Here is a 25,790-nt window from a genome sequence, read left to right as displayed (position 1 = left end):
CATTGTACCCACTGCTGCAGTCCCGCGACAAATACCAAGGCATGTCCTTATCTTCCTCCATCGCCGCTGGTTGTCCGTTGGTTTGCCCACTCCGGCGCGGCTCGCGCTCTGCCGTGTTGATTACTGGATTCCATCGAACATCTGGATGCACGGCCCAGCCTTTCGTTCCCGAGGTAAACCCTTAAACCCTTACATCCTTGTGTTTTCATCTTCCGGGGATTTCTGCGGACAGAACTTCCGATTTCTTCAGCATTTTTGTCGTATCATTAATAAAGCTTTGCTTGTTTTCTATTTTTCATTTTAACCACTAGCAAGCATTGGAAAGCTAAATTCCACTATGTTTGCGAGTAGGTTGTAAAATCAGTCGATTCCTTGTATTCAGATTTCAGACAAGTTGATAATTTGGTGGCTCACAATGCTGCTCGTGTTTTGAAGGCTTTCCAGAACGCTGGAGTTGGATCTCATGTAAGCCATATCTATAGAAGGTTTACTCATTATTTATTTAGTTGAAGTTTGTACCAAACCTAGTATTTGTTCATATTTAGTTAATCGTCATTATTAGGAAAAAAATTGCGTACGTCAATCGTACGTAGAGATGTGTACATAATATGATACACGGGCGGGGTTACATGGGGTTACAAGCGTGTTATAACTTCCTTTTAACTTTCGTGTAACTCACATATAACCCGCACTTTTATTTTCTCCATTGGGGTTACAAGATTACAGCGGGATTATACGAGAGTTACACGGGAGGTACAACAGGGTTATAATCCCTTGTAACCCCCGTGTAACCCCCGCATACCCTTTTACGTACGTAACTCCTGCGCACGCAATTTTTTTCCCATTATTAGGGTGCAAGAGTCGAATATGAGCCAGATGGAGGCTTGTTTGGCTCTTGTTCTAAATGACTCATAAATAGTTTGTTTATGTTTGGCTTGATTCGAACTTGTTTGTTTAAATTAAGCTCTTGTTCGGCTTGTTTGTTTGAATTAAGCTCTTATTCGGCTCAAAATAACAATTTATTAAAATTTAATCAATAAGATAACATAATTAAATAAAAAAAAGTATATTTTTATTTTAAAACTTTTTTATTAGGGAAGAAAATCAAAATCTTATTTACTCATCCACATCTCACGTGACTTAAATCACACATGACATTGGCTATTAAATAAAATGGAGCTTCCTTTTTTACTTTTTAAAGAGCATGACTGAAATTTTTATTCTATTATTCACGGTGTGGGACTATATGGAGAGGGCGCAGAATTTGACAAAGTTTTCAGCATTTATTTACATACCACACAATTAATATGTATTTACATATCCAACACCCTTAATTTAATGCGGGCCTATGACTGGGGAACGGGAAAAATAAATTAATAGAACGAGAATAAGCAAATTAACTTCTTGGAGATATTTACATGCATACCAACCAATTCTTATGTATTTACATATCTAAGACAAAAATTATTTTTTATTTGCAATCGTAGGGGAAGTTATTTAAAAATTAATAAAATGTAATGTTTTTAAATATAATATAAAAGTTGATATATAAATATTATGCAAATATTATTTATTTATTATTTAATTAATTTGAGCCAAATCGATCCAAACACGAATGAATAAACTGTTATTCGTGTTCGACTCATTTATAAATCGAGCTAAAAAATTTGTTTGTTTTCGATTTGCTTACCTAATGAACGAGTCGAGCACAAGCTACTTAACGAGTCGAACATGAACTGCTTTTGAACAAAGAGCTTTTTTGACAGCCCCGGTCATTATGTGTTATCTTTACCAGAGATGTAATTTTAGTTAGTAAGCCATTGAGGAAATAATGTGCCCTTTTTGTCATTTTTGTTTGGAATTGTGATGGATGGTTCTAAATGTTAGGATGTAATGGCACAACAAGCAAACTATATGGAGGCAAAAATTGCAATCACGAGAAGTACAAGTTTATGCAAATCAATGATCTTCACCTACATCCACGAGTTAACCTAACTTGACAGACGAAAACTTTTCAACAATCATGAGTTATTTCATCCAAGAAGATCTTGTAGAGCTGGGATAGACGTTTGTCTAAGTGACATTCAAGCCGATCTCAATTTATAGAAGACTTCATCCTTTATCAGGCATAGTTTATCATTTACAACTCAAATGGTAAAAAGTCATCATAGAACATACTGAATGTAACTTTAACTGTAATACAGTGGTGTTATTAAGCCAAACCACCAACTCAGAAGATTCTAGTCGTAATAGTTATATCTATGGAGCCTTTGTGCCAAACTCTACAGATAGAGAACTCGAGTCACATGCTTGATAAAACATATTATTTTTAATGCTAATGTAGTACGCTCAAGTTTATTTTCAATTTTTCATCGATAAATGATTTTGAATGGTGGATGTTTTTTTTAGCTCTTTAGCTTTATGTGATAATTTTTTTTTAAAATATTTTAAGTTATAAATATAAATATTTACTTTTGATTAGGATTTACATCCAACATGACCATCATGGATGTTTTTTGCTTGAAACTGATACACACCATAACCAAATTCACCGAACAAATGACACAGAATAAGTGAGAAAACCCAAATTATGGTTAATTTTATTGATTTCCAAGCAAAACAATAAGATTGAAGTTTGATCTATAATTTGAGAAGTAGATCATCTCATCACAAACTCTAGGCGTCGCTAGGAACAAGACTTCGAAGGAAAAAATTGCAGGAAAACATAATATAAAAAAGAACCCTAGCTAATTATCCCTAATAAATACTCCCAAAGTTACATCCAAACTTTTCCTCCTAAACCTTCCTTACTTTCCTCTCATTGCATACTTGATTAGTGGCTTTGCAGGTCTCACACGTCAGTTAGATTTATTCTATGCCAGAATTGCAGGTTGCATATCTCTCAGAAGGGTCGATCTGCCTACTTGCTCTACCCGCTGGTTTGGCTAGGCCGACCAAAGCTAGTCCTGTCTAGGGAGGAACGATATATCAATACTCCTCTTCCAAAGAAGCAACTTGTCTTCCAGGTGGAATGACAAAAATTGCTTCTGGATTACTTCATAAGGTTCTCAAGCTGCTTCATAATATGAAAAATCTTTTTAGTTAATTGGCACTCTTTTCCACTTGCTCCCGTGTGCACCTCTGCTACCTCCAAAAGGTTTCAAAATCACCTCCATGCCCTCTTTCAGCATTAGAGGTAGTGAAGATGAGAATGTGTGGTCTCCGATAACACACCTTAGCTGTGATACATGAAATATTGGATGCCATGACGATGATGGTGGTAACTTCAGATAATATGCCACTGTCCCAATGAGTGCAACAATCTCATAGGATCCAAGATAACGTGGGGAAAGCTTCTCACTTCTCATTCTGACCAATTTTTTTTGCCGATAAAGTTTCGACTTCAAATAAACTAGGACCATGGGCTCAAATTGTACCTCTTTGCTATGTCCATCTGTCATTCTCTTCATAATCTGTCGGTTCCTCAATAGATGTCCTTATGTTTTGCCAATATCCCTCATCTCTTTTTAGTACAGTTCCACATTGGAGACTGGTATAGTACTATACCCATAGTGTGTCAGGTGAGGTGGATCCCACTCATATAAAATCCTGAAAGGAGTTGTCTGAGCTGCAGTAAGGTATAGAGTGTTGTACCAATACTTAACTCAAGCAAGCTGCTTTGCCTAAAGTTTCAACCTATCTCATACAAAACAATGTAGGTACATCTTCACACTTTTATTGAGCACCTCTGTTTGGCCATCTGTTAGGAGATGATATACTGTGCTCTTCTTTATGACCATCCCTCGTAACCCAAACAGTTCCTTCCAGGAACATCTTGTCCTGTATGATACAATAGTTTTCAAAATACCATATAAATGAATCACTTTCCTTATGAACAATGTCGTGATTGAGCCAATAATGTAAGGGTGTCATAATGAAATGAAGTGTGCATAATTGCTCAGATGATCCCCTACCACAAATATCACCATAAATTCCTCTGATTGTGGCAACTCTTCTATAAAATCCATTGTCACCTCCTCCCAAACCTTCTCAAGTAAAGCTAAGGGCTAAAGTAACCCTTTAGGTGTCACTGTCAAATGGCACACGTCGCATTCCGTCATCATGTCCTCTACATTTTTATGTATCCCCACCCAATATTGCTCCGCCGGTACTCTACTGTATGTCTTCTGTACCCCTTAGTGCCCCGAAATTGCGTTGCCGTGAAACTCTTGCAAAAATTTGGGAATGTACCTCAATGCCTTCGGTAACATGAATCATCCCTGATAGAGTAGTTGTTGTCCCCTCAATATGTAGTCTGGATGATTGTTCAGATTATATATCAACTCTGTCTCAATCTTCCTTAGTCTTTCATCCTACTCGCTTTCCTACCTCAAGGATTCCCAATCTAAGAGCAGGGGTATCGATAATGTGTCGGTTAAGGCTCTTTTACCTTCATCGATAATGCATTTGTGGCTTTATTCTCTAATCTCAGGATGTACTGGATCTCAAAATCATATTCAAGTAACTTGGATAATCATATCTGATGCTTCTCAATCACTATCTTCCGCTCCAACAGATACTTCAAGCTCCTCTGATATGTCCCTACTATAAAGTGTCCCCCCAACAATTAGGGATGCCACTTATAAATAACCAAGACAATAGCCATCATTTTTTGCTCGTACATGGACTTGAGCCTCACCCTTATTGTGAGCACTTGGTTTGGAAATGCCACTGATCCTGCATGAGCAGCTCCCCCAATCCATACCTTGGCGCATCCATCTCTACTATGAATAGCTAACTAAAGTTTGGAAATGCTAATACCAGAACGTTTGTCATGACTCTTTTCAGCTGTTTGAAGGCCTGTGTTGTTGATTCCCCCCACTCGAAACTGCCTTTTGTTATGCTATCATGTCATACACTCACGAATTTTGAGTAGTACTCGATTAGACCTAAGATCCCGACTCTTTCATGCTCCTCGGCAGAGGCCTGTCCAACATAGCGTCGATCTTGGATTGATCCGCTACTACCCCTTCCTCGGTCACCACATGCCTTGGGTACTCCACCTGTAACTGTACAAAGGAATATTTCTTCAAGTTGGCGTACATTTGACGCTCTCTCAACGTCTCCAATACTGTTCTCAAGTGTCTTATGCTTTAACTTAGTACAACTGTAGATCGGGATGTCATAAAAATATATCAGGATGAACTTCCTAAGGTAAGACTAAAAAATTCTATTCACGAGAGATTGAAATGTGACAGACGCATTGGTAAGACCGAATGATATCACCAAAAACACGTAATGTCTTTCATGAGTATAGAACGCTATCTAGTACACATCGACTGAAATTTTCTTGATCTGATGATAGTCAAAATTCAGATTGATTTTTGAGAAGATGACTGTTCTATAAAGCTTATCCAACAACTCATCAATCACTGAAATAAGAAATTTGTCCAATATCGTTTCCTTGTTCAAAGCCCTATAATCTACACAAAATCTCTATATATCATCATTTTTTTTCACCAATATAATTGGTTTGGAAAAAAGCTTACACTGGGTCTGATAATCACTCTTTGAGCATCTCTTGGATCAACTTCCCTATCTCATCCTTCTGAATCTGAGGAAAAGGATATCAGTATGGTCTAACATTGATAGTAAGAACTTCTTCCTTTAATGTAGTGACATACTCGTACTCTCTCTATACTCTGTAACTCCACCAAATAGCCCTAACCTGCTCCTGTATCATCTTGAACATGATTTTGAGTGAGACCACTATTCTGCATAAGCTAGCATCTTCTCTCAGTCCCACATTCCTTCCCTCCACCCAAATCTTCATAGTTAGGGATTTTCGATTCGTCTTCATCTCCCCAATCTCCCGTAGGCACTTCATTCCCATAATCACATTGGTGTTTCCCAAGCTCAAGGGAAGGAAGTCATTCGCTGCCTATAGGCCCTATAGTGTCAACACTAATCCTCTAAAAATTCCCCGATTATTCTCCACCTTTCTTGTCTCCATCATGACCCTAAAGCTTCTCGTATCTACCGGTTTCAATCCCAGTTGATCCACGACCTGATTTGAGATGAAATTGGGAGTTACCCACTATCCACCAACACTACTACTGGCCGCTTCTCAATCTGTCATATCACCTTCATGGTGTGATTTGAAGTAAATCTGAACACCGAGTTAAAGGACACCTCCATTACATTCAAGTGCAATTGTTCCTCATCCTCCTCGCTGCCTGCCTCATCCTCCTTGTTGCCTGCCTCATCCTCCTCACAAGCTAAAAGGACTTGGAGTGTACGTCCCTTTCACCAGTGGCCTGGGGCATACTTCTCATCACATTGGGAACATAATTCCTTTGTTGTTTTGTCACACACCTCTGCCTTTTTGAGATGCTTAAAATTGACCCCGGAACGGGTCCTTGCTTTTTTGTCCTTTGGTGCCTATTTTTAAAATGATACTGTCTAGGTACTCGGTGTCATAGTCATCGAGTTACTCTTCTGAAATCCTCCAATAATGTCGCTTTTTCTTGTCTTCTTTATATGTTTCTTGTTTTCCATCATATGGACGAGCTCTATCATCTGCCTCAATCCTCACGGTCTTGATTGTTGGAGTGCTGCCCTTATGTCGGGTTCTAGGGACTTTATGAAGTTCCCCTCCAATTCTGCTTCAACAATTCCACTCAGCTATCCTAACATTAACTCGAATCTCTCCCTATATTCCATGACAGTTCCTTCTCGAGTTAAGACATATAATTGCTTGTACAATTCTCCTTCCCGAATGTCTCTGAAACGTTCTAATAATGTATCCTTAAATTCCTCACACAAACGGATCAGGTATCTCATTTCCTTCCACTGGAACCATGCTAGGGATTTTCTCTCTATACATAACCCTACCACCATGAGCTTCTTCTCCCAGTTGAGCCTATTCACCATGAAGTATCGCTCCATTTGATATACCCATCCATGTGTGTTCTCTCTCGAAAATTGACATCTTCAACTTTCTAACTCTAGCATTATCATCCCAACTATCTCTCTCTCTGGCGTTTCCCCTTATGTATCTAGGGTGAAACTCCCTCCTTCGATCGTGGTCGTATCCTATTCCGATTTTTCTCCTTTCTTCTTTGTGCTCCCCCAAATCTCTTACATAACCTCTCCTACATGTTTTGACCCAACCCACTCTGTCAGAAATCTCTAATCAACCCCTCTCGGAGTCCCAAGAGAGAGTTCTTGATGGTAGATGCTTTCATCATCATATTCCTCTCTTTTGATTTTGCTAAAGATTTTTCGATCAACCTTTGGTTAGGGTTTGCAAATGGAGCCACCGATGGGGTTTTGGATTGCATCTCGATAAACCTCTTCAACATCTTCTCCACGCCCTTAAATCTGCTGTCAAATCGGTTTTCCATAAGGAAAACCTTCCTTCTATGATTGAGAACATTTCATCAATCCCGAATTTTAGTTGCCCTACTTATCCTTCCAATCTCTTTTCCAAAGCATCAATTTTTCTTGCTGCAATCTGTCCAAGATCGTGCTTTGATACCAATTTGACACGCACTTGAATCAAAATTAACAAACAAATGAAACAAAATAAGTGGGAAAACCTAAGTTAGAGTTAATTTTATTGATTTTCAAGCAAAGCAACTAGATACAAGGTTGATTTAGAATTTGAGAGGCAGATTGTCTTTCCACAAATCTTAGATGCAGTTAGAAGCAATAACTCCAAAGGAAAAAAACTACATGAAAACATAACATAAAACAAACCCCTAGCTAATTAGCTCTAATAAGCACTCCCTTAGATATACTTAAACTTTCCCTTAAAACCTACCTTTCCTCTCCTCGTGTACGTTATTGGTGGCTTCGCGGTTCCCACACGGGGGTTGGACTTCTTCCAGGTGGGAATTGCTGGTTTGGCTAAGCTGGCTACCTGCTATGCCTGCTGGTTTGGTTGGGACTGTTAGGGTTTGATCGATCCAGGGAAGAGCAGCGTATCATAAACTCTTATATTTGTGATCGAGAATTTAGACATTGAAATATAAACCCCTTCGATTCATATTCACAATCAGTACGACCCTCATTAGGATGTTTGCTATTTCATCATGCACAATCATAATTTTACATATAACTTATAACTTGAACATCGTTAGGGCCTCAATTCAGTTAACTCTACTTCTTATAAGTTGGAGTGAACTGGCCAAATAAGGGCCTAGTCTCGTCAACTTTAATCTTTATCTTGGATTGGCCAAGTGGGAGGCTCAATTTTGTTAACTTTGGTCTTTACTAAAAGGATTTGACTGGTTGAGCCGAGACTTACAATCATGCTTTATAGGTAAGACAGATCGCTTGAAAGTTTGCAATACTTAGAAATTTTTTGATTTGATTTAAATAAATAGATTCAATAAAATTTAAATTTAGTTGCACATTCCTAAAGGCAGCTTTAATTCTAGTATGAACTTATATTTAGCTGACACAATATTCTTAGAGGCTTAAGTTTAAGTATTTAGAATGAACAACGAAGTATATGCGGGCAATTTTGATGATGCGCACATGCATGAATTTTGATGTATCATAAATATTGTTTTATAAAATGCACTAGCTTTGATATGTTTGCAACTTTTTCAGTAAGCTTGCACAAATTTTGGGGCATTACATATAAGTTAGGGAGTGCCTTAAAAAATGGATGTAGGCCAAACTTTATCTAAATCTGATCGATTACACGAACATATCATCATTGAAATGCATGCAATATTTCATTTTGGGCCATGACCTTTTATCCACTCCCATAGGAGCATTGTGGATTCAGTGACAATTTAGGTATAAAATTGGAAAACTAAATTGTAATTTTAAATTAGATTCCATTTGAGATTCTTAATGCCACGACCCGACCTGATAACTTGGAATGAACCTAGTCAGGAACAACAATCGAACGATATTAACATTTAAATAACTATCCTCATAATTATAGAATCTTCTAAATTATAACAGAGCCACTAAAATCCAAAAAAATACAATGAAATTAAATATCCAGAAACAACAAAATAATATGAAAATCACATCTCAAAGAAGTATTGAACTATAGATCAATATTTGAAAGAAACAGTAAAAGAAACTACAAGCACAACATAACTAATATCCATCGGCTACAGTCATCCTCATGTAAATTAAATCTCTCATACTAGATATATTAATATAAAGCTTTACTTCTCCTGAAAGAAATTATTAATTTCAACTGTAAATTTGACTTGAGTAATTATAATCTTTATATGCATCAAATCATGATGCTTATTATTATTATTATTTTTTTTTTTAAAAGCCCAAGGGCTAATATATTAAAGAGAAAATATACAGATATATTGTATGGGTAGACCTAAAAATAGACCCAACCCATACCATACAACACACCCAAAAAAGTAAAAAAGGGGTACATATAAAAATAAAAAAGCCCAAAACCACCCGGGCGCTGAAAAAATGAGGGTCATCCCAATCTTGTTCTGCCTCTGGCTCTAGTTTTCGGAAGGGATCCAGCTAGCAGATTGGTAAGGTGCGTTCCATTATCCGACGTAATCAAAGTATCATCCATAAGACTCCTGAGCTCAAGTAGATCTCCATTCTTCTTCTTCCTTCTGGAAGTGTAAAGTTGAAGCAGAAGGATTACCAACCGTAGTACCCACAATAAGTTCTAATATATGTGAAGTATGGGTTGCCTCTACACCGGATACTTCCTGAAGAGGGGGAACTGTGAGGTTCTCCAAATTATCAATTTGAACACTGTTCTTTTTAGGTAATAGTCCATCAATATTGTTTTCTATGGGGTTTGAAAGTGTCAGCATCACATCACTCGCAATAACAGTAACAACTGTTTCATGGGGGGCACAGGGGCAACAATATCCTCCCCAGGTGGAACTAAAATGTTTAGAGCAGTGGGGTTAAACCCATCCTTATTCACTTAAACCTTACCTTTCAAATTAGGACGAAACTTGTGGCATTTATTAATGATATGCCCAAACATCTTACAATAGGTACAATATGGGGGTCTGTGTTCCATGAAGATTTGTTGCCAATATCCATTATGAGTTGTGCCCAGCCAGACTTCAGTAACATCAGGTAAAGTAATATTCCTTTCCACAAGTATTCTGGTCACCGAAGGTCTGGTTAGGTTGAAAGTAGGCAGATCTAGCTTCAAAAGATCCCTAAGAATGACCCTAATAGAGTAGAGAACCCGATGATGAAAAAAATGCAACTTGAGACAATGTAGACTAAACCATATTGGTACAGTGGGAGTTTCATGATTTAAGTCGAAATCATGAGACCACTTGAGTAACTTCATTGATTTGTCTGTGATATTAAGATATTTCTTAGAGAAAATTCGGGTGTAGCCTTCAGCTACTGTTAGTTGAATCAACACATGTCTCCTATCCATGAGTCTCACTTTTCACTTGCCTACTAGTTTAAAATCATCAACACTTTTTTTGATAACATCCATAGGTGGGTGCTCCCACATAAATTTTTCAATAAGAGCAAACTTGAATTTTTCCGTCAGGGTAGAAATTTCTGAGTCAGAAAAAAATTACTGCTTTTCCACATTTTCTACTCTCCTTCTTAACAAAAAGACAATCATCTGTACCATCGTGATAATTCTTATAGCTTAAGGGGAATACCACCTCGGATTCCACCTGAGGGTTACCCACGATGTGGGCAAAAGAGGCCTTTGTCGGTTCAACCAAAGAAGGAAAAACCATCAGAGCAAGGGGAGGTGCCGGCGATCACTTGCAGCGAGAAGCAGACTAAACTACACTGTGTCGGGAAGCACGGTGTCGGGCCGGAGAGAAGCATAGGTGCAAACGGTCGAAACGAAGAAATATCGAAGCAGAAGGTAGAAATAGAAGATCGAAACAGAAGGAAAGAAACATCGGGCGCAGAAGCAGGGATTGCAGCGTCGAAACGACGCAGACGCCAGACACACGCTTATGCAGAATCTGCGACCGACGATGCCGACGCAGACACAGACGGGAGCGAGAGTCGACGAGACTACGAAACGAGTCGCGAGCCCCTCTCTTTCGAGCGATAGAATCAAATGCGAAAGAAATCTTCATTGTAAACACTAGCAGAGCTCGAGCTCTCGACCCCAACCGACATCATGAAAAAAAAATATAATCATTAAATTATGATGCTTATGTTATGCATGAATGACCAAAAGAAAATACAATTCATTATTTTATAAAATATTGAACTTTTACTTTAATTTTATTCATTCCCATTTCACATTTAGTATTTAACATTTTAATATTTTTAATAGTCATTACAAGATTATCGTCATACATGAAAGTATCATAAAAATATGCTCGAATGTATCCTCAAAATTTACCCGTAGGTGCCCAAAAAAATGTACCCGAATGTTGTTGAGATAAGATACCAGTTGATGTAGTATATATATATAAATCAAACAGAAGAACGATTGACGAAGCGAAAAATAGAACGAGAAAATTCACACTATAAAATAGCAACCCTGCGGAACACATAGATTTACGTGGTTTGACAAATTGCCTACATTCACAGAGTTATAAAGGATTTTACTACTTGAGAAATTTATACCAGTCGATCGTCTCGACTTACAAGAAAAATCTCTCACTTTGTTGCTCTATCTTCTTCTTTCTCTGTTATTCTCTCTCTACACCGAAATACATCGAAGAAACTCTACACCGAGATACACCGAAGAAGATAAACTTACAAGAGAAATAAACCCAATTTATCTTCTACCACAAGCCACCAAGAAAAAGTCAAGTGAGAAAAATCTTCTTCTTTCTTCTTCCTTCTCTTGCAAGGAACTATTGCTTGCACTTTCCTTTCTCTATCCCGAGGAATCCCGAGGAAGCCCAAAGAAGAACACCAAAATCGTGACTTCTTTAACTGAAGGAGAGCCGTCCGAAGTCTTTTATCGCAAAGAGGAGGGAGCGAAGGGATGCTTCGCTTCACAATAGAAGAAGGCGAGAGCGGTTGGCGCCTACGGTTCGCGAATCTACGCCGGGCGGGAACAAGTAGCGACTGTTTTGCGGTCGGGAGCAAAAGTCGGGTGCGACCGAGCGGGAGCGGGGTTACATAGTCATGAACCGAGCTCCATTCTTAACAAATCTCTAACTTAGAGACCGGTGCACAGACACCAATATCTTCTTCCTCAAACTGATATCCCCCACTAATGGTGTATCCATTTTCTTCAAACATGAATCCCCCACCATGAATTCTCAATCTCTGCAACTCAAAGCTTCTGTCTTCACTCCAGAAGACTAACTGAAGTTGTGCACAACTTCGGTTTCTCAAGAGTAACGCCCTGAGTCAACATATCAGCAGGGTCAACATAACTTTGCACCTTCGAGCTATTTCATGAATTATTCTTGTCTCTGCTTACAACTTCCACTGCATGGGCACTATCATGCTTTTGCTAAAAGCTTTTTTCAACAAGTCTAGCCTCATACCTCTTACTGTCATCATGCTTAGTCTTCACCTGATACACCCACTTGTTGTGTAGTGCTTTCTTCCTTAGTGGAAGTTCTGTCAGCTTTCACTTGCTCGAACTTTCATCTTGCAAGATTTCTTCATTGCTCTGTGGTTCTCCATCATCTGTCTGTGGAACAATAGGAATGGGTGCCCCAGAAGTTTTTCATCATTAACAGAATTATGAACTGTCAGTAATAGTGCATCATGCACTTCTTCAGATACCACATTTGCGCTATCATTCTCCATCTTCTTAGGATTCATGCAGTTCCTATTTATGTGGCCAGTCTTGCCACAATTCCAGCAGACTGCCTGCTAACAAAACTTTGATTTTGATCTCCCTTTATTTGAGTTCCTATCCTGTGATCTCCCTCTGAAATCAACATTCAGTGTCGAACTCGTATCTGAGATCTCGTCAGAATCTTTCTTGTGCACCTTCTCAGCCAAAATCAAATCACGAATATCATCGCATTTCACTTTAGATTTACCTGCAAAACTGCTAATTGTCGTCCTCATGACTTTTCAACTATTTAACAACGATGCGAACAATATCAGCGCACGTATCTCATCATCAAAATCAATTTCAACAAACGACAATTAATTTGTGATAGTATTGAAATTATTTAGGTGTTGAGCAACAGAAGCACCTTCCACCATCTTCAAGTTGAATAATTTCTTGATCAAGTACACCTTGTTATTCGCCGATGACTTTTCATACATACCTGACAGGGCTGCCATGAGATCTGCAGTCGTCCTTTCCCTGACGACGTTGTGTGCAACGGACCTTGATAGAGTCAATCGAATAACCCCCAGAACTTGTCGATCCAACAAATTTCTTTCAGCCTCATCCATCCTTTCAGGTCTTTTCCCCAATAATGGAAGATGAAGTTTATTTCCATAGAGGTAGTCCTCTATCTGCATCCTCCAATAACCAAAATCTATGTCATCAAACTTCTTGATTCCTGAAAGCTTCACTTCATATGCAGCCATCATTCTTCCTTAGATTCGAACAAAGCTCTGATACCAGCTGTTGTGAGATATATATCACACCAGAAAACGATCGACAAAGCGAAAAATAGAACAATAAAATTTACACCAGAAAACAGTAACACAACGAAACACACAGATTTACGTGGCTCGGCAAATTGCCTACGTCCACGAAGTTGCAAATAATTTTACTATTTTAGGAATTTACACCAGTTGATCGTCTCGACTTACAAGATGAATCTCTCACTTCGTTGCCCTCTCTTCTTCTTTTTCTGTTATTCTCTCTCTACACCGAGATACATCGAAGAAACTCTACACCGAGATGCACCGAAGAAGATAAATTTACAAGAGAAATAAACCCAATTTCTCTTCCGCCACAAACCACCAAGAAGAAGTCAAGGGAGAACGACCCTTGAATTGCATTTGAAATTACACTTTTCCCATTTCCTTTAACGAGCAAGAGTACATCGCATCCCACACCAGTATTATCTGGGAGTAACTCCGTATGACTTAACATTTACATTTCATTTCATATCAATTTAAAATCATTTAAAATGTAAATTCATATGCCCGTTATTTCCTTCCCTCTTGTGATGTCATTTCAGGCTTTCAAAATGTCAGACATGAATGAAATACTCGTTTTATACCATTTAATAAAGTAATTATTCATTTAATAAAATAATAATTTAATGCATAAAAGAAAATAAACATTCACCTTTACTTACAAGAAACTTCTAAAATATTTTATTTCTTCACTTCACTTCGTTTAACTAACACATAAATCAATTAAATGTTCATATAACTATAAGAATTGCATCCTAAAAAATCTTATTTAAATATAAAAGAATTACTAAATGTTAACCTCTTTTAACTTCAGGATTCTGTTTTCTTCGAATCCCAAGAATTTGTTTGATTCTTCATATCTTTTAATCTAAATAACTTTTAATAATATTGATTATTTAACTAATTATGTCATTTATTTCATTAACATGAGGTTTAACATTTGCCTTGTAGTTTTTCAGGTCGATCTCCTCCCTTGCCCGTTCACTACACAAACTTCCTCTCATTCATATTCAAAATCTCTGTTTTAAAGACTTCATTAAATTTGATATTGCATTTAAACACTCACACACACCCATAAATTCATTAAATAGCTTAATAAAAACCCTAACATACGTTAAAGTACTTTGGTTGCTAGCAACTCTTCCCCTCTCTCACATGAAATCCGTGTCATCTCTTAACGCTATTCGGTTAGATCAGCTAAAGCATGTTTTAGGAAGCTTTGTATTTGGTGGGTTTTACTACATATAGTATAAAACATTTCCTCGAGTACAATTATACTGTATTTGTATTAGTTGTACTGTAGTTTTTGAGTTTGGATATTTCCTTAGAGTAAGCAACATTTTTTTGAGTACAACCATATTGTATTGATTGCACTCATGCATTTTTTGAATTTGTGTTCAAGAAATTCAAAATGCCATTTATTTACACGAACAATTTTTTAGAGCAGATAAAATCTTATTTAGGAAGCTTGGATTTTCAATTTGGAGTGTTTTACTTCATGTCACATATGACTTCCTAGCGTACAACTATGTTGTATTCGTTTTACTACTGCCTGGATTATTTTAATTGAGAGCATTTTACTTTATTCATTATCCAACTTTTTGTGTAATACAATCATGTTGCATTGGTTGTACCCTTGCATCTAATTTGTTAAAAGGCAACAAACTCGTGAATATGTTGGTCATGGTGTCAGAACTTGCAAACAATGATGCAAGTCATAAAAAGTTTGAACCAAACACAGAAATGTTCATTAGTATGGTTGTTCTCAATGAAATGGGACTTATGATTTGTATTGCAGATATGCTCATTTATGTAGGGATAATATCAGTTACTGATTATATACAAGGACTATAAAATCAAAAGATTTTGTATGCTCAAAGTTTGGTTTTAAAAAATGACCCAATCTAAATATATAATGAAGTTTCAGAAACCAAACACTACTCACTTGAGCTGGTTGTTATGTAATGATTTGATTTGTCCTTGATCCTATGGGTAATTGGACTGTTAATATATTTATAAAAAATCTTCATCATTCATTAGCCATGTCAGCTGATCAACATATGTTGAGATCATATCGGGGCATGAGTGAATACAAAACAGTTGTGTTGTAGTTGATGACACAAGCAGGAATTCAACGATTGATGTATTCAGTTATAATGCTAAGGTAGGAGTATATTATGTGGGACTTTAGAAGAGTGCATTTAATATTATCCAGAAAAAGAGAACAACATGAATTAAGAATGAAAATACTAATGTTTTAATGCAAATATTCAAGGAAAAACAATCTTGAGATAATATGTTTGCATTGGATGTTTAATTTGATCACTCAAACTGAATATTTTTTTTGGAGTGATGGCATGACAATGTTTGACTATGATTACCTTGAGGATATCAAAGTTTTTGATATAAGCTATCGACATAATAAGTATAATTTAGTTTGTGTTCCTTTTGTTAAAGTTAATCATTATTTGCAAAAATATTTTATGTGGAGTAGTTTTTTTATCAGTAAGAGATAATTGAGCCATTCACATAGCTATTCGAAACATTCATTCACACAATAGATGATAAGTATCCTTCAACAATATTCATGAAGACCAACGATGATGAAAGTTATAAAAGTTGTATTGTCTCACATTGACATAGATTATGCTAATATCATATCGCTAAAAAGACTTTCTTAAGTGCATTATTTCAACAGTAATATGAGAATACAAAGATTATTTGACACTTGCATAAATAAATGTGATTCAAAAGAGAAGTTTGAGTAGGTATGTTCTGAGATGATAAAAAAAAGAAATTTCCGTGAATATTCTTGGCTAAACAATTCATATAGAATTAAAAGCAAGTGGTCAACAACTTTCAATAAATATATTTTATGCAAAAAAAATTTATCAAATCAACCCAATGAATTTGCAAATAATGTATGTCATAAAATATCTAAACTTACAAGCTCTATTACTGCTTATTTTTTAGGATTAGAGAAAGTCGTGGATACATGAAAAATAAATGAATAATACAAGGATTTTAAATTTAGCCGGTCTGGGATTGTTCTTGTTGTTAGAAGCAGACCTATGCTGAAGCAAGCTGCTGCATTCTACCCAAGGAAGCTATATATATTTTTTTGAAGAATTTCTGCATATAGATTGGTGGCTTACTGACAGAAATTTCTGATAATACTCTTTAGAATACATGGTTTGAAACTTAGAGAATAAGAATTATTCTAAAATTTGGATTATTTATTTTGACAAAATTAGTTCCAACATACAACACAATTACAAGAAATTTAAGACGATTGAATTATTTTGTGTTCACTATATCAAAGTTTTGTGCCAACAACATATTGTTAACATCCAAAAAAAGTACATTTTATTGAGGTTTGTCTTGCTGAGTAAAGAAAAATATATACTTCAAGAGTGCTTATCAAAAAATAAAAAAGTTACAAGCGTGTAGTGGTTCTTTCTCTTGTCATATTTTGAAAGCATATCAGTAAATATTCATATCAAATAAATTGTAGAACACAAGATAATGAAAAAAATGAACAACATATGTTAGACACATTGAAGAAGTTATCGTATGATATTGAACTAATACTTGAAAATTCACCTTTATTAATGAAGCTCGCGAAGAGAAACAAAATTGTTGAAAAAGATGATATTCGACTAAAAGAACCATCCAAGATATGATTAAAGAGACTTTTCAATGCAAGATTGAAAAGACATTAAGAAAGAGAAAAAAATATAATATTAATTCTTATATTAGTTATTTTAACATTTTTCTTATAGGTTATTTTGATGTTACCTCTCACTCAATATTATTATGACAGAGAAAAGATAAATAATTAATAATTGGAGAAGATGAAGAGTCATTCACAACAATCTCTTTCTCTATTATGTCCAAATGTTTATTTGAGATATCATTGTAAAAAAATTAATAATTTTTCTTTGCATAGTATTGTTATCAGATGTTAATAAATAGTTATATTAACTGGAATTTGCTTCATCTTCTAGTATAAGACATCCATCAATGGAATATCAAGATGATGATGAATATTATTGAGTGGATGAATTTATAAATGTTGTAAAGAAGAACTACAGTTGAACAATATGGTTGCACATAAGAGGTCAAACTCTATATGCCAACTTGGTTGTATATAATGAAAGCTTGCAATTATAATTTTTATTAGTTACAGATCATACGATCTTCAAAATTTTCTTTCGTGCAATAATGTTATATTGTCTGTATTCCAATACTTTTTGACTTAAGAAGTTGATTACGACTGATACAATACGGTTATACGGAAGGGATGTGAAACTTATTTGACTGAGTAAGAAACAAAGGCTTCCTAAATAAGAACTTGCAGTTTTAATTTTTTATTGGTTATAGATTGTGTGATATTTATAATTTTCTTATGTACAATCATTTGTATTGGTCGTACTCCTATATTTTTTGACATGTGCTTGAGAAATGCATGAGTACAACTGATACAACACGCTTATACAGAAGCGCTAGGCTGTATAATTCATCGAGTAGAACAATCGGGAAAAAAAACTTTCTAAATAAAAACTTACAGTTTTAATTTATATTGGTTACAAATCAGTTGATCTTGAAAATTTTCCTTGGTTATGTTATATTGGTTTTACCCCTGTATTTTTTGTGCTCGAAAAAAGGTGGAGTATAACTGATACAACACAGTTGTATAGAAGTGATGAGAAATCATATTTGACTAGTATAACATTTGAAATAAAAAAAATGAAGCTTCCTAATAAGAACTTTTAATTTTTATTTTTATTGGTTATAAATTAGTTTTCTTTATTAATTTGTTTATACCGCTATGTTGTATTGATTATACTATATTTTTTGACTTTTGCTCGACCAATGCATGAATACAACTCATACAAGCGATATGATGCATAATTTGATTCAGTCAATCGTGTCTAAAGACTACACTTGGATTTTCTCCAAAAAATATTTTAATATTGCTGTTAAACCAATGAAGCTACTCAAGCGGTCTCCGAATTTTGACCCCAATCATGAACCTCCTACTTTACCAGTATTGTTTAGTCTATCTGGTTTCAAGCTTCACTTTTTTCATCATCAGGTTCTTTATTCTATTTGTGTCATACTTGGGGACTCTATGAAGCTAGATCTACCCACTTTCAACCTTACCAGACCTTCTGTGGCCAGAATACTTGTAGAAAGAGATATTACTTTATCTGATGTTATTGAAATCTGGTTGGGCACAACTAATGATAGAAATTGACAACAAATCATCTTGGATCATATACCTCCTTATTGTTTTCATTGTAAGATGTTTGGGCATACCCTTGATAAATGTCATAAGCTTCATCTTATTTTGAAATCTAAAGATCAAGTGAATAAGGATTGATCTAAGGATGTATCTGTTCCACCTGGAGAGAAAACTACGACAGGACAGGATTTGGTGTCTGATTCTATTTCCCCTGTAGACCCTCCCCCTGAAAATATTGTTTCTGCGATCGATGAGAAGCTAGATGGCCCTGTTGAACAACCTACACTTTCAAACCCTATTGAAAACAATACTGAAGGACCCCTACCTACATGGAGTAATAATCAGGAGAACCTTGCAGCTCCCCATCCTCAGGAAGTATTAGGGGTAGAGGCGACAACTCTTACCTCACATACATTTGAACCTCTTGTGGACACAACTGTTGACAATCTTTCTACTGCAGCATTATTACCTCATCCGAATGAGCAACAATCTTTGGATGAGGAATGACGGGTTTACACTTCCAGGAGGAAGAAGAAGACTGGAGATCTATTTGAGGAATCTAATGGATGATACTTTGGTTACTTCGGGCAATGGTATGTATCTCACCAATTTGTTAGCTGACTCCCTTCCGAGAACTAGAGGCTGAGGCAGAACTAAATTGGGTCGACCCGATTAATCTTATATGTACCACTTCTTTTTGTTTTTTAATTTTCTTTTTTTTTTTGTGTTGTACCGTGTGGGTTGGCTGCCTATATGGGCCCACTCATACAATATATCTGTACCCTTTTCTCTTTAGTATAATTGCCCTTGGGCTTTTTAAATATATATATATATATATATCTGTTGCAAATTTATTCTATTTTTGTTTTTTTTCTGCTTCTCAAGCAAACCACACGCCATTCTTATGCTGTCCTCTTTATCAGCATTTTGGTGGAAGCACAGGTTACGGGCATGATGAAGGTGGGGGACGGGAGGCGTTGGATAATATTTTTGCTGAAGTGTTTGGAGCGGAATCAGCAATAGTTCGGTCACAGGTGTAGTTATAGCTCAACTATTTGTAGGTAGGTAACGTTTGCACTTTAGCCCAATTACCTTTCTATGTCCTTCTTTTATCTGGCAGTTTTTTTCTGGAACACATGCCATCACTTGTGCTTTATTTGCTGTTCTGCGGCCTGGGGATGAGGTAAATTTTTTTTTACTTGATTCCAATTTTCTTAATCACATTTGTTTTGCTTTTTACTGATAATATTTGCCAGCTTTTAGCAGTGGCTGGAGCTCCTTATGACACCTTAGAGGAAGTCATTGGAATCAGAAACCCTCCTGGAATTGGATCCTTGAAGGACTTTGGAGTTTCTTATCGAGAAGTCCCTGTACTTCCCTAAAGCCATTTTCTTCTCTTCGTTTTTTTTTTGCACATTCTCGGTTTTTTCATTATTTTAAGGGTAAAGAGTCAAAATTCTCCCAGCTGTTTATATGAGGTCATTTTTGTTCCGTAGTCTATAAAAATGCTAAATTAGTCCCAAAACTTTAGATTGAGGCTGAAATATTCATTCATAGAGATTATTTTAGCTCATATTAAAAGAAACTGGACACTAATTTGACATTTTTATAGACTTTGAGACTAAAATGACCCTCTTTAAAGAGTCAAGAGACTATTTGACACTTATCTCACACTTATCTCATTATTTTAATGTATTGATGGAGGACTTCGATGGGGCTCTCGTTTCAGCTTTCAAAAGATGGTGGTCTAAACTGGGATGCTCTTGCTATCACTGTAACGCCCCAAACGAAGTGTTCCTTCATCCAAAGGTCATGCGGATATGCATGGCGTAAAAGCTTAGGCATATTAGAGATCCAAAGGGCAATAAGAATAATCAAGGTAACACTACCAGTTCCTTTTTGCTTTTAATTAGTGTTTTGCCAAATCTTCACAACTTAATCATGCACTTAAGCACAGTTAGCTTTTTCAGATGCGAAATCCAGACTGCGTCGTCATTGTGGACAACTGCTATGGGGAATTTGTGGAAGCTTATGAGCCACCCATGGTGGTAAGAGCCATGAACTGAAATATTCTGCATCTTGTCGCGTGTCAGTTGTAGGGGAGTAACTGAGCCAAGTTGACTCATTTGTAGGAGGGTAATTTGAGCCAAGTTGGTTCATGAGACAGCTCGAGCTCGGCTAAATAAGTGTCTTGTGAGCTGAGCTTGATGAGCTAACAAGTCAAGCTCAAGTTAGTCTTGACTAGACTCATTAGCTTGTCCAACTCATTTAAAAAACTATTAATATAAAATGTGCTCATTATATACTAAAATTCAAGTCATTCTTTTTAATTTTTTTAAAATGTCTAACAAAAAAATATTTTACATTTTATTTCAAGTGATTTTTTATTATTTCTCCTAGTTCATTTTATTGTCATTTTATTGTAATGCTATCTTGAATTAATTTTATTTTCTCTGTTTCATAATGCAAGCTTATTCGTGAGCTGACTCGAACTCATAGAATTAAGCTCGAGCTCGAATTAGATTAATTAATGAAGCTCAAGCTCAAGCCAATGGTGGCTCGACTCGACTCACCTCATTACATCCCTAGTCAGTTGTATAATGTCATTGTCACCCCTATTCCTTTTACAGGGTGCAGATTTGATTGCCGGAAGTTTGATAAAGAATCCTGGTGGGACAATCGCGCCTTGTGGAGGCTATGTTGCCGGAACGAAATCCTTGGTTGAGATGGCCGCAGCCCGCCTCTCTGCACCTGGTCTCGGGGTTGATTGTGGGTCAACTCCGGGCGATGTAATGAGGTTGCTTTTCCAAGGGTTATTCCTCTCACCCCAAATGGTTGGAGAAGCAATGAAGGTGCCGAAAAATTAACAGCTTTATCTTCACAAGTTAAATAACTTACTTTATTCCATTTACCAGGGAGGTTTGCTCATTGCTGATGTAATGGCATCTAAAGGATATAAAGTCCAGCCTCTTCCAAGGCATCGTCGCCACGATACTGTTCAGGTTCTTCTCTAATAGAATAGTTGTTGAAATATGATCTCATATATCAATAGGAATATTATAAAGTGGGACCATAGCTTGTTTCTATCTGAATTTTTGTAAATTCAATTGTTTGCACGGTTGTATCATAAATTTGTGCTTATATAAGACAATGTAATGCTTTTACATAATTTACACTGTGAAGTCACTTTGTGTGCTAGTAGTATCAATATTACGATGTGTTTTAATGTTTTATATCCCGTAAGTTCTTTATCTGTAAAATTTATTTTACATTGTTTAAAGAAAATTGTACGCTTTGTGGCCATGTTCTATTTTCCAGGCTGTGCAGCTGGGGAGCCGTGAGCGTCTTATTGCTTTCTGTGAGGCTGTTCAGAGAAGTTGCCCCATAGGATCTTTCATCAAACCAACTGCTGGATGTACACCTGGATATGCCTCAGAGGTTCTATTTTCATGTTTTCAGTGAATCTTATGCTTGAACAATAAAAAGAGTTACCTATTTGAAGTTGAAGGAGTAAAGTGCTAAAATAGTCCTATGATTGTTTACATGGTGTCATTTTTGTCCTAGAATCTATAAAAATTCAAAATTGGTGCCCAAAGTATTTTAATATGAGCTGAAATAGTTCTGTGGGAGGACTATCTTAGCCACCATTGAAAGAGTCTGGGACTAAATTGATATTTTTATGGATTTTGGGACTAAAATGACCTCCGACTAAGATTCAGGGGACCGTTTTGACACTTTTCTCGTAGTTAATATCTGAAAAAAAGGACCTTCCTGATGAAGTAATTTGATTGATATAGCAACTATATACATATCATTTGGTGCAGTGGTGGTTGGTGTGGTAATTGAATTGTAGCTAATTTTTTATTTTGCTAGATGAGCTTGGTTTAATTGTGTTTCCTTTAAACTTCAACTCCAAAGATCATCAATTTATTATGATTGAATATAGGGGCATTTGCATACATACCACTCAATTCTTATGTTTTTACATATCTAACGCCCCAATTTTGCTTTTTATATTTATACCACCGAAATCTTTCATATCATATAAAAGACCGCTATTTTAAATTTTAAAAGGTGAAATATACATTTTCAATCATAGGTAAGATGGCATACATGCATAAATTGAAGTTTAGGTGTTAGATATGTAAATACACAGGGATTGTGGTATGTATGTAAATATTCCTAGAGTATGATACTTGATTTATAAAGGTTCAACACTTCAACATCCAATGTATTCCAAGCTTCATCTTAGAGTTTTGTATGTGCTTTATTGGGTGGTTCGCTTAAATTCTCCGTGTCAAGTTGCATCTAGAATTTGTCACTTTTCCTTTTACAATTGAATAGGTGATCTTTGCTGATGGAACATTTATTGATGGAAGCACAAGCGAGCTTTCATGCGACGGTCCATTGCGGGAACCGTTTTCAGTTTTTTGCCAGGTGATTCATGAAAGCTAGTACTTCTTTTGGGAAATTTATGTATCTAGCACACAATTCTTATGTATTTATATATCACAACCTAAACCTTCATATTTACATACATAGCAATTTGGTGTTCTAAATCTATGCATGAAAATATGTATTTCACTTTTAAAAAGCGGTAATAGTGCTATTTTTGTTGTGATATCAAAGATTTGAGTGTTATGTGTGTAAATATGAAAGTTTAGACATGAGATATGTAAATACTTTTTTCTACGCAATACTTTCCATGGTGTTTAGTGATCTGCTAGTTGTGTTCCTCGTATTTATTCTTCTGAAAATATCAATAGTATTGATGCATATATAAAAAATATTTTAGACATTAGAATTTCCAGAATTTCTCAATTTTGATGACCCATTTGGTTGCTTGAATAATGAAATTTGTCGAATTCCACCATTTGATTGGATTAATTAGGAACCACCCATTTGCAAACCTTACACCAAGTTTAAGGACTTCATTTTTACACAACATGACTGAAAATTGAAATCACGAGAAGTTCTCGGGTTTGGCGAGCTTTAAACCCGTCGTTGGCTCTCCGATGACCTGCAGCCATCTTCAAGGATCTCCGTTGGAGCAATGGCAATCTCCAGCGGAGCCATCACCTCCATTTCCCATGAAATGCACACTTTTATTCAAGCAATGTGTTTTAAATAAAGTGTCAAATTAGTCCCCTGATTATTTACAGTCATTTTAGTCCCAGAGTCTTTCAAAGTGCCAAATTAATCCCCATGCAAAAGTTGGGGACTAAAATTGGCACTCTTATAGACTCGAAGTAAAAAGACCCCCATTGTGAAGAATTAGGGGATTATTTTAACACTTTTTTCATCTTAAATGTATTATTTAAACAATATCCAAACTAGTAATTACTGATTCACACTAATTGCAAAGCTTAGGCAACCAAATGAGCTCTAAATAAAGTTTTTATCCTCTGTTGACACAACACAGGGAGGAACACATTGGACTCAGTGGGCATTTGTTTTAGGGGAAGCTCTAAAAGCCATCTAAAAGTTGACTGATAGATGAGGAAGCCTTTTGGACGCGCCAAATGGTGTAGAGTCAACTGCTGCAAAAGGTGGATCATAAACTCTACAGTTTTGTCTGATGCTGCATTGTGGAAGGGATTGGAATTGCTTCTCCTCCACACTTTCAGGTACGGTTATCTAGCAAGTAACAATTTAGTTTCTGTTACAGGTGTCAATTCGAACTTGAACCCCTTATAACATGATTGGCCGAAATTTGACCCGAATAACCCGTTTAATTTATTTATAAACAATTATAAATAAATTAATTAAAAAAAACTAATACAGAGAAGATACATAAATGCATGATAAAAATACTTTATAAAATAATAAATGTGAATTAATAGAAATTAAGTTTAAGGCAACATTGGGGTATTTGGATACCACCCAAAGCTTTTATATTTATATATCTACCAGCTAAACTTCATTATTTTTTTTATATTTATACCATTCTAAAATTTCATATCATATCATTAGTACCACTATTTTAACTTTTTAAAAATGAAGTGCACATTTTCATTTATAGATAAGGTGGTATATACATAAAAAATTGAAGTTTTGGGGTTAGATATATAAATACATAATGTATTTAAATCTTTCTAAAAAAAAATTGTTGGTTGGAGGGTCAACGTGAACCTGACCTGAAAATTAAACTGATCAGAATTCTTTAACATAAACCTGACTCGAAAGTTAATTAGGTCAACCCAAACCCAAAATTTTCAGATTGGATTCATATCAGTTCATCGTGTCGTGTCATTTATTTATACCCCTAATTTCTGAGACAATATTAATGACAACCATTGAGAAGCTAACATTGTTTCTCATCCATTTATTTTGGTTAGCCATGTTATGCAATGGAATGGATGCTTTCTTTCTGCCACATGAAGATTATTGATATTATTCAGAAGCTGAAATAGCATTTTTTTAGGGCAATTACATACAAACCTCCTGATACTTGCTATTTACAAATCAACCGCCCTCCTTCCTCCATTTTTGAAATTCTCACTCAAATATCAAAATTCATGGTAAAATGCAACCCATATTTTTCCTTTTTTTTTATCAAATTCTCAATAGTTTGATCGTGACACACGTAAAACCTGGATGGCTAATTTGCAAATATATATTTTTCAACGGGTCTGTATGTAAATATCCTTTTTCAATTAAATATTCTGCTTATCATCTGTGACCTCCATTAGGTGCGGCCATCAGCTTTCGTGCTCTGTACTTAACCCCCTCCTCATCTTGTTTTATTATTATTACATCTCTTACAGGCTGCAGATGATCCTTCCTGCTGGATTCTTGAACTTATAATTATAATATTTATATTTTATCATTGCCGTTGGCAGACCGCAATATGAATTTAATGCGATTCTGCACATCTTTTGTAAACAAATTTTGTATTATTTATTTTTTTTATTTTTCTATTTTTACAAGATTTTTTCCTTTTTTTTTCTTTGAAATTTGATGGGCTCATTTGGGATATTTCTATTTTGCTTATCTTAATATATAT

General features: G+C 35.8%; 1 protein-coding gene across 1 annotated transcript; it reads left to right on the top strand.

The window, feature by feature from the left end:
• Positions 1–25,266, top strand: LOC110022056 (uncharacterized protein YnbB-like). Its single transcript, XM_020720872.1, has 13 exons — positions 1–173; positions 352–465; positions 19,708–19,818; positions 19,905–19,967; positions 20,041–20,154; positions 20,514–20,663; positions 20,755–20,832; positions 21,415–21,636; positions 21,700–21,786; positions 22,103–22,222; positions 23,129–23,221; positions 24,207–24,411; positions 25,123–25,266. The coding sequence occupies exons 1-12, from the start codon at positions 42–44 to the stop codon at positions 24,264–24,266; spliced, it is 1,344 nt and encodes a 447-aa protein (XP_020576531.1). The 5' UTR covers positions 1–41; the 3' UTR covers positions 24,267–24,411; positions 25,123–25,266.
• Positions 25,267–25,790: the final 524 nt, after the last annotated feature.

This window comes from Phalaenopsis equestris, unplaced genomic scaffold, assembly GCF_001263595.1.
Source record: "Phalaenopsis equestris unplaced genomic scaffold, ASM126359v1 Scaffold000002, whole genome shotgun sequence".
NCBI lineage: Eukaryota > Viridiplantae > Streptophyta > Magnoliopsida > Asparagales > Orchidaceae > Phalaenopsis > Phalaenopsis equestris.
Note: the sequence above shows the minus strand (reverse complement) of the source record. Positions and strands in the feature narration are given on the sequence as shown.